The following is a 10,728-nucleotide window of genomic DNA, read 5'->3' as shown; positions in this document are numbered from 1 at the left end:
AAGAAGACCATGTTGGCAGTAGGGACTACATTGGTTCCTTGGAGCCACATGGCTGCTTCCATGAGACTGTTCATCCCACCTGGCTTCTTTCAAACCCTGTATGGTTGCTCTATTGTTCTTCCCAACTTTATTCTGTTGGGATAGATTTGTAAACGGTTTCAGATGAATGTGTGTATCAGTTTTGTTGAAGAAACCAAATAATTTTCTTGATTAAGTTAAGACAAGATCCAGAAAGGTGTTTTTTTTAATACTGTTGACAATTACTTTCCATTTCATCTAGTTGTCTTTTTTAAAATGCAGATGCATTTCTGAGTCTTAGAAGATATGACGAACTTTCGAGTATGTAAGGTGGCAGATGAACAATGTATATCTGATAACATGAGTTTACTTGGCAGCATGTAGTTTATTATATTAATGCTAATATATATTTCCCAGCAGGTTTAAATGTGGAGGCTATTAAGAACAATGTGTTTTGTTCATGCAATTGGAAGTATATTTTGTGTTTTGGAAGCCAAACCGAAGAATCCTGAAGCTGACATGAATGCTGTAAGCTATTCCCATTAATCAACATACTTTCAAAGATTTGCCTCAATCCCTTTCCTGCTTCATTTCCAAATGCTTACATATGATAATTTGGAATTTCTCTTTACATAAAGCACATTACTATATTCTATAATGAAAATTTAGTGGAGAATCATAAAAGTGTTCAGGTGACTAAACTAATAAAAGGTAATATGTTTTCTCTTCTGCATTTAGACTGAAATAATTTCCCGTTGGGGCTATGAAAGTGAAGAACATGAAGTTATGACTAAGGATGGTTACCTCCTCTTAATTTTCAGGATTCCATATGGGAGGAATGAAAGAAGGGATTCATACAACAGTGAGTGACAAAAAGTGCTCGGAGTTAAAGGCATGCGATGGAAAACCTTCCATTATTTACCCCTCCTGTTGACTCCCCAGACCACCCTTCATTTCACATGCAAAGCTAGGCTTCTGTCCTGTATGACTCCTGCCATTGGAGTTGATGTTATTAGAAGAAAAAGCCCCATCTGCCAAGTTAATTTATATTTCTGTGCAGAATAAAAGCTCAGAACTCCTGCTGTAATGGCCAAGAACTTCTAGCTTTGAATATAATTCTTGTAATGCTGCAATGCTTGAGTTACTGTTCTGAGAATTCAATATAACATTCTTGATGAAAGGTGAAAATGATTCATTCTGATTCAGTATCTAAATGTTCAAGGACTTGTTGGTAGAAGTGTTTATTAAATATTCTGCACATTATCTTTTGCTTGGATATTTTATAAACTGAAAACTTTTAGTAGGGAAACTCATATTTACTCCATGAGGAGCAGGAAGAAGAAAGTGTCTCTATGAGTTTAGTGATTATTTTACTCAAAGGAAAATGAGTGATATTTATGGCTATCAAATGAGAACAGCTAGCTGTTGGTACCTCTATTTGGATTAAAAATGCACTATGATAAATAAATAAGCTTACAAAACAATACAAAATAAAACAAACAACAAGAACAATATAAATCAACAACAACTAAAACAAACAAACAAAAAAATAGAAACCCAAAACCAAAAACCACAAAACCAATCTTGGTGGCTTTAATCACAGCACTGGGGAGGCATGAATATGTGCATCTGTGAGGGTTCACAGTAATGCTGGTCTGAACAACAAGTTTCAGGCCAATTAGGACTATATGCTGAGATGATGCCACAAACCAAAAACAACAACAACAACAAAAAAAAAAACACTAGTCAGAAATATCAAAGTAAACCCCAAATAAAAGAGTATTATGGTGACTCAAGTTTACATTATCAATCAAATATTTCCCAGGAGGAGATAGGTGTTAAGAAGATGAAGGAGGGTGTAAACATGAGGAAATTGCAGGGCAATACATTGAAATATAATGTGCTACATTATTTTGCATTCATAAAACCCAGTAATAAATAATAAATACTTTTTGTTTTCTTTACAGCCACAAAGCCAGTCGTGTATTTGCAGCATGGATTGCCTGTATCTGCTGATTACTGGGTTCTTGACCCTCCCAGTAACTCCCCAGCCTTCCTTCTGGCAGATGCTGGCTTTGATGTGTGGCTGGGGAACAGCAGGGGCACTAACAATGCCAGGAAACATGTGCACCTAGACCCAGATTCTGAAGAATTCTGGGCTTTCAGGTAATAGAAAAGATTTTTTATGCTAGTACATTTTCCTTCAAACAGTCTTTAATGTTTTTAAGTTGTCACATATTTACTCAGCTTAACCAAAAGAATGCCACTAAAATGTCATAAATAATGAATATTTTGAGTCTTTATTTTAGTTTGTATCTGTGTATATCTGTATGTGTGTAGTGTGTGTGTAGAGCTGTGTGTTTATGTGTGTGTGCGTGCCTGTATATCAGTGTATGTGTGTTTGTGATGTATATGTCTCAGTGTCTGTGTATGTCTGCATGTGTATAGTGTGTGTGTGTGCATTAGTATATGTCTGTGTACGTGTCTACTTTATGTGTTCTTGCCTTCCTGTGCACTATGTATGCATGTGTGTTCATATATGTGAGTGAGGAGGTCACAGGATTTGTATCTATCTTGCTGGAGCTGGAGTTTAATTGTTTGTGAGCTGTTATTTAGAGCAGTAAGTGTCTTGAAGAATTCAGACCTCTCCAGGTCCTTGAATAATATTTTTAAAGGGTGATAGGTAAAAGGCTTGCCTAAAATTAATATATTAATTTAGTTTAAGATAAAAATTAAAATTTATATATCTTTTATGTATATCTATTTACTTGAAACTACTAATCACTTTGCTACTTCATCTTATTATTTAGAAGATATTTCACTGAAGTATATTTGAATACAAAGTTGTTCATGTTCTGTATATACTGTTTAATAATTATAGACCCAAATTCTAATCAACTGTATATTTTTCTTTTGCTGTGGCTTCTCTTCTTTTTATGAAAACCTAATCGGGAAGGAATAAATAAAACAAAATAATTAAGATTCATTTCTGTCACAAAATGTCAGATGATCATTGTGAAACATGTTCCTGTTTTCTAAAAGTTCTTCCTGTTTTCCTTTTTTGGTATTTACCCACTTTACTGACCATCTCCGTTTTTGTCTTATGTAGTCTTGATGAACAAATAGCAAATGACCTCCCAGCCACCATTGATTTCATTTTGAACAAGACAGGACAAGCACAACTTTACTATATTGGCCATTCCCAGGGCGTCTATCTTGGTATGTGGAGAGAGACTGAAGTCTGAACACTTTGTAAAATTTTTTCACAAACCACACAAATATTCTTTAGCATTAATTTCAGTTTTAGGAATGACATCTTTTTAGTATGTAGAAGCATTTAGATTAGCCAGAAATTCAAAATCCAGTTGTTACAGTGGTTTAATTTGTTATCAGACAGTCATGTTTCCTTTGTCTGATACAGGGACTTGTTATGTAGCAGTCCAGCCTCAGCCATGAAATTATTGATTGCCCATCTCAGAGGCTGAGATTACAGCCCTGGGCAACTGTACCTGGCTACACTTTTTTAAAATAAAAGAAAGAAAAATTGTCACTTTTTTTTCTTTAATCTTTATAATTTCCTCCATAAAAGATAGATAATTCACTGCACTTTCCAAAGCTACCTTTAATATGCACTGTTTTAAATCCTTAACTGCTTTCTTAAAGGAAAATTGATATAGACATACTGTTTTTAATTAATTTATGTATCTATTTAGTAATCTTATTTTTCTTATTTGTTTGTTTGTTTACTTAATTCATGTGGGCACTCAGAGCATTCAAGTGCAGAAGACCGAGTGAGCATCCACAGAGCTTTGAGTAGTACTGTACTGGACTGCTCTGGGGCATGCTAATTTACTCATTCTGAATATAAGAAAGAAACAACTCATTTCTGAACCGTATGTTACGTGGGAAAATATTTCCAATCAAAATGCATGCCACTTTAAATGAAATACAGTGTTTTTTCCCTTAATTTATTTGTTTATTCACTTTACATATCCCCTTTCCCAGTCCCATCAAACACAGCCCTTCCTGACAAGCTGCCCCCTTCTCCTCTGAAAGTACACTGTCCTTACTACTTTAATGACTATTAGCTACAATGTGCTTAGTACACTAAAGAAACGTACATCTCCTACATCTCACAGTCCATCGAGGGAAGGTGTGGGATCAATAGCAGTGACCCTTATATTTTTTGTTTTCTCTCGCAGGAGAGTCATTGTATGATGATAAAGGGTACCTAGACTGTCTATTGACTAGACAGGAATAAATGCCCTCATTTTCTTTGAGTTGTAACATGCAATAATGTCTCCGCATGTTACTAATGTCCCCTGAGATCAAAGGTCCTCAGGGAGAAAACACTAGATATGGAATGGTATTTCCTAAGAGTTTTCCTGGCAGTGGTAAACTATAATTTGATTATGTTGCTCACATTATATCACACACACACACACACACACACACACACACACACACACACACACACATACACACACACACACCACAATGGAGGCTGGGATTTTAGGAAGGACTCCTAAGAAGCCATGAACATCATTTCCCAGCCACAAAAGGGGCATATCCATACAAAGTTACTGCAGAAGGTTTGTATGGTTAAAAAAAATTAAGTTGAAATTTAATGAGGTAATCATTGTTTGGAAATAGGCTACACAAATCTCCCAAGCAATTGGTGTTTACAGGTCTTCCATGCAAACCACAAAAGAAAAACAAATTAAAAGATCAATATAATAAAAATGTAACACTGAGGACTTCAAAAGTGTGAGAGATTAATTACCAATTGGGAAATACTGATTTTTTTTTTTTTTTTTAGATTTTCCCCTTTTTTGATAGTGCAACAACACACTAAGTTATTGAATGTCTAGTTAAGCAAACAAATCTTTTCACAGTGACTAGAAAAATGAGAGCCATATTGAATGGAACTGAAAGAAAGTAACCAGGTTCTGTGCTTCCAGGTGAATCAGAAAATCACCTGCTCGAAGACTGAAGTATGTCAAAAAGTGCACCTGTAGTCTTAGTTGAGACTAAAAATGCATAGAACTTTGAACAAGGGAAAATACCTGGAAGTAATCTATTCTCTTGTTTTCTTTCAGCCTATGGGGCATTTGCAACAAACCCACAACTGGCCCAGAAGATCAAAACCAACTTTGCCCTGGCCCCTGTTGTGCTGACCAAGAATCTGAGAGGTTTCTTTCACTTAGTTGCATATGTTGACCCAATGCTGTTCAAGGTTTGTAACACCTTCTAACAACAGCTTGGATATGTCAGTTAGGTATAGTTTTCAGAAATAGAAGTGGTACCCAGTTGAAGAGAAGAGATGCTGAGACAGGCCATGCTGCCTCTCTGCTCAGCACCCTGGTGGCCCCACACAGCTCTTCCATAGCTGGTCCTGCATTTTCCAAGATGTTGAGTCCTGTCATCCACCAGTTGACCATGAATCTTTTTTTTTTTCTTTTTCTCACTTGCTTTTGCTATCTACGGAAACCTTTATCAATAAATTTTCTCATACAGATGCTCCATGTGTATTTTTTAAAGGTTTCTGATTGAAATGTCACTAAAGTGAGTGAAAGCTTTTCCCCTTATAACTACTTTTTGCTTTCCATCTTCTGAACTGTAACGTATTTCATTTCCCCATTTTTTAAAAAGTCACATTAATTGCATCTTGTACAGAGTTCTGAAGTATACATTAATTATAAATATTTAGGTTGCAGAGGAGCTTTAAAGTTGGATTCCTGGTTTTGTCTACTGAGAACACTTCTGCATTCTTATCTTCATTTTGTCTATTTCTAATAGGGAGCCATCTAGAGTTCTGAGATGGAGTTACACTTAGTTTGGATTTTACTTGCATTTATAACAGGGCAATCCATTTATAATGAATCAGCATCATTATGTTTATTAAAGAAGTTGCTCCTGATTATTCATAAATAATAGTTTTCTGAGTTTATTATTTATATACTTTTATGTATATACACTCTCTAAAACAGATAAAATTGCCACCTGTTACATTCTCATATATGACAAGTATTAACAGTATGAAATCAGAGATATCAAACAGAGGAAACTATTTTCTAAATGTTTTTCAAACTCTCTTGTCCTATTTTAGTTCTAGAGTGCACTAGTGGCATATTAATCTCCACGATAACCTTTATGTCAGTTCTAAAGATCAAGTGGGTGACTCCTCTAGAGATCAAATCCTCTTCATTTTGTGTTTGGTACAGTTATGTATACCTGGACATGTCTGTGTGGGTGGTTGTTCTATGTGTGTGCACGTGTGTGTGCTTGCATCTCTGTGAGAATGTTAGAAACATTGCATGATGAATGTTATTCATTCATCTGTATACGCACAAATAACATGTTAGAAGCCAGTTGCATTCTGTGCTGTTTTATCAAATCCCTATATTCATTGTCATTTGGGGCTTTTATTCCTTACTTCCCTTCTACAACTGGTTTGTGATGTCATACTTTTGTTTGTTTGTTTTTTGTTTTTGTTTGTTTAACTTTGATAGACACTCTTGCCATACACTGAACTGTTAAGATGACATAGTGGCAATGTGTCAACTTGTAGTTGTGCCTGGTAACCTGAGTTCATCCTCTGATCCCCACATACTGAAAGGAGAGACCTGACTCCTGAAGTGTCATGTATGCACTGTATCACACATAAATAAATATTACAAAACACACTTAAATGTCATGAATGTTCTTTTTCATTATTTTTCATATATAATAATTTAAAATAATATTTTTGCCACATATCTAACTTTTAGAGATTAGTTTCTTCATTATTTGATGCATTTATAGCTAACATAAATTAAAATACATTCATTACAGGTATAGACTTAAAAATTTTGATATGTGAAAAGCCACAATGCTTGCACATTTACATAATGGCATAGATAATCTCCACCATCTAAGATAATTCATTATTCACCAAAGTATTCTGGTAGAGCTGAAAAGAACTGTTTTAGGTTGTCTGAATTAGGAGGCATAAAACTTAATAGTGAGGAAAACCAGGTAACTTTATCAGTACGTTAAAGTTTTATTTTGTTACTCAAATTCATTCTGTCCTTGTTTCTTAGTGGACAAAGTCTCAGAGATACTATTTAAATATATCATTTTCAGATTCTGTTTGGTAAAAAGGATGTATTCACCAAGTCAGATGAAAAAAATATCCTTTTGTTCTTCTGCCCCTCGAAGAAAATTGCAGCATGTAATAATCTTTTTACTCTGATGTTCGGATACAACTCCCAGAATTTAAATGAGGTATGTGTGATTTTTGTCTTCAGGTAAATGTTTTTCTAATAATGGTTGGTGAGGTAAACATTAAAAGTGAAAAGCATTTGTTCACATTGTATAGAATGTCTTAACCTATGAATAGTAAATATGATAAGCTATGGCATAATTTACAAAGTTATAAATATGGCTATAAAATCCAACTGTATCATATGTGGATGACTATCTGGGTACCATGAATTTAAATTATTCATTCATTCATTCATTCATTCATTCATTCATTCATTTAAAACTCCAGATTTTATTCCCCATCCCGGACACATCCCATACATCCTTCACAAGCAATGTCTCCATGAGAATGTCCCCACCCCTAGCCCCACCATGCCAACTGACCTCTAAAGTCCCTGGGGTCTTCTATCCCTTGAGGGTTATGTGCATCATATCTGATTGAACCCAGACTGGGCAGTCCTCTGCTGTAAATGTGTTGGGGTCTTCATATCTGCTGGTGTATGCTGCCAGTTTGGTGGCCCAATGTTTGAGAGATCTTGAGGTGCAGATTAACTGAGACTGCTGGTTCCCCTAAAGGGTTGCCCTCCTAATCACCTTCTTTTAGCCATCTCTAATTCAACCACAGTTGTCAGTAGCTTTTATACATTAGTTGGGTGCAAATATCTGCATCAGACTCTTTCAGCTGCTTATTGGGTCTCCTGGAGGGAGGCCATGCTAGATCCCTTTTTGTGAGCTCACCATAGCCTCAGTAATAGTGTAAGGCCTTGGGACCCCACCTTGAGCTGGATTCCACTTTGGTCCTGTTGCTTGACCTACTTTTCCTCGGACACTTCTCCATGAACATTCCTGCAGTTCTTTTGGACAGGAACAATTATGGGTCAGTTTTGACTCTGGGATAGCAATCCCATTCATCACTTGATGACCTTACTTTCTTCTGGAGGTGGGCTCTAAAAGTTCCTTCTCCCCATTGTAGGGCATTTCATCTATGATATCACAGTTTGCATCATTTCACTGATCACTAAGGACTTTGAACATTTCTTAAGATGCTTCTCACACATTTGAAATTTCTCTGGTGTTAATTCTTGGTTTAGTTGTCTACAATTGTTTTGATTAGGTTGTTTGGATTTGTGGTAGTTAACTTCTTGAGATATATATATATATATAGTAGTCCTCTCTCAGATGTGGTGTTAGTGAAGACATTTTTCCAATCTGTAGGTTGCCAATTTGTCTTATTGTATGTGTCCTTTGCCTTACAAAAGCTTTCCAGTTTCCTGAGGTCATTTATCAATTCTTGATATTAAAGAATGAGTCATAAGAATGAGTTCTGATTAGGAAATTTCCCCCTATGCCAATGAGTTCAAGGCCCTTTCCCACATCCCCTTCTACTAGATTCAGTGTATCAGGTTTTATGTTGAGGTCCTTGATCCACTTGGAATTGAGCTTTATACAAGGTGACAAATATGGGTCTATTTTCATTTTTCTACATACAGACAGCCAGTTAGATTAGCACCAGTTATTAATGATGCTTTTGTTCCCTGCTGCATATTTTTGGCATCATTGTCAAAGATCCGGTGTCCATGAGTGTGGTTTTTTCTGAGTCTTTAATTCTGTTCCCTTGATCAAAGTGTCTTTCTTCATACCAGTGTCATGTACTTTTTATCATGTTTACTCTGTAGTAAACTTGAGTTCAGGGATGGTGATTCCCCCAGCCATTATTTTATTGTTAAGAATTGTATTCGAATTTTTGTAGGGATTGAACTGAATCTGTAGATTGCCTTTGGTAGGATGGCCATTTTTAATATATTAATGCTGCCAATCCGTGGGGTGTGGGAGATCTTTCCATTTTCTGAGATGTTCCATTTCTTTCTTAAGAGACTTCAAGTTATTTTCATACAGATCTTTCACTTGTTTGGATAGAGTTACCCCAAGTCTTTTCAATAGCCCTGTAATATTAATGCTTTTTTTCCAAATAGATTATCTACACAAAATACTATCATATAAAAAAATACTTAGCTTCTTTCTGTGGTAAAAATCTAGTCTTTCCTTTTAATTGATAGAGGAAAGATTTGAATCAGATAAGTAATTCAGTTATACAGTACTATTTTAAATTTTCACACTCTTATAAAAGACACTTATTGTTTTCCTATTTCCCAGAGTCGTCTTGATGTATATATTGCACATATTCCAACAGGAACTTCAGTTCAAAGTATACTTCATTTTTCTCAGGTAAACTTTTTCTGTGCTACAATACTTTCTTTTGTTTGCAATCTTCCCATCTTGATAAGACTTGGCAATTCTCTATCTTATAATGATGGTGATGACGATGATGATAAAGAAGCATATATATAGAGAGATATGTATCTATATATGTATCTATCTATATCTATATCTATCTATCTATCTATCTATCTATCTATCTATCTATCTATGAATATAATTGTCTTCATTGCCAAGAGGAAACACATCTCTATAGTCAAACAATAATTATGGAAAGGAATTGTTCCATCCCTTTATCTCTTAATCAGTAACTTTTCTCTTAAAAATCTGGGAAGCCTGTTTGGCTGGATCCACAGGGTCTTATTTGGGGGCCATTCCTGAAGCTGGCCTCCAGGGAAGCTGAGGCTACGACCCCAGCCCAGTCCAGAAGCTCTTGACCACAAAGCATATAGAAGATTGGCATTGGAGCAGGATGTCACAGACAGGATTATTGAACAGTGTATATTCTATGGACGTAAATATATTTACATTTTAAAATACAGAAGTCTAGTACAAATGTATTTTATCCAAAACTAACAGTAATTTTAGCAAGTATCGGGTATTAATGAAAGCAGACATTTTGGGTACCTTTGAGGTATAGGCATAAATTATGAAATATTTCTTCATGCATTAAAAAAAACATGTTTCCCAAGGCAGCAATGTAGAATAAAGTTAAAAATGATCTCATAAGGCTATTGCCATGATGTAAGCTGATACTTATGATCAAGAATATATATCCCCTTATTTGTAATTTTTCCTTAATTCACTGATACATATTTTTTTAATGAAATGGGTGATATGTGTTTTTGAATTTTCTCTGCACTCATTTGATGAAAATATTTGGCTCAACTGTTCCAGAATCATTAGAATGACCTGTGTCATAGGTCAACAAACATGTCACAATATTACCTTGGCTACAGCAGTCTGTTGATCATAGCTCCATAGTCCCAGAATTTGAACATTCTGAAAAGTTGTGTAGAAAGGCATGAAGAATGGATTGCAATGAAACACTCAATCCTTATGTTTTAAAAACTAAAACAAAGCAGGGAATGGTGGTGCACGCCTTTAATCCCAGCACTTGGGAGACAGAGGCAGGTGGATTTCTGAGTTCAAAGCCAGCCTGGTCTACACAGTGAGTTCCAGGACAGGCAGAGCTATACAGAGAAACCCTGTCTCAACACACACACACACACACACACACACACACAC

The 10,728-nt window shown here is 35.6% G+C and overlaps 1 protein-coding gene across 1 annotated transcript in view; it reads left to right on the top strand.

The window, feature by feature from the left end:
• The first annotated feature begins 444 nt into the window (after positions 1 to 444).
• LOC110315524 (tear acid lipase-like protein) overlaps positions 445 to 10,728 on the top strand; it is a 12,412-nt gene continuing 2,128 nt past the window's right edge. The window contains exons 1-7 of the mRNA XM_021189561.1: positions 445 to 546; positions 757 to 872; positions 1,984 to 2,184; positions 3,128 to 3,237; positions 5,118 to 5,254; positions 7,144 to 7,284; positions 9,418 to 9,489. Of these exons, the coding sequence (XP_021045220.1) occupies positions 445 to 546; positions 757 to 872; positions 1,984 to 2,184; positions 3,128 to 3,237; positions 5,118 to 5,254; positions 7,144 to 7,284; positions 9,418 to 9,489 (879 nt within the window). The remainder of the gene's footprint in view (positions 547 to 756; positions 873 to 1,983; positions 2,185 to 3,127; positions 3,238 to 5,117; positions 5,255 to 7,143; positions 7,285 to 9,417; positions 9,490 to 10,728) is intronic.

This window comes from Mus pahari, unplaced genomic scaffold (genome assembly GCF_900095145.1).
Source record: "Mus pahari unplaced genomic scaffold, PAHARI_EIJ_v1.1 scaffold_10179_1, whole genome shotgun sequence".
Taxonomy (NCBI): Eukaryota; Metazoa; Chordata; class Mammalia; order Rodentia; family Muridae; genus Mus; species Mus pahari.
This window is presented reverse-complemented; position numbering and strand designations above follow the sequence as displayed.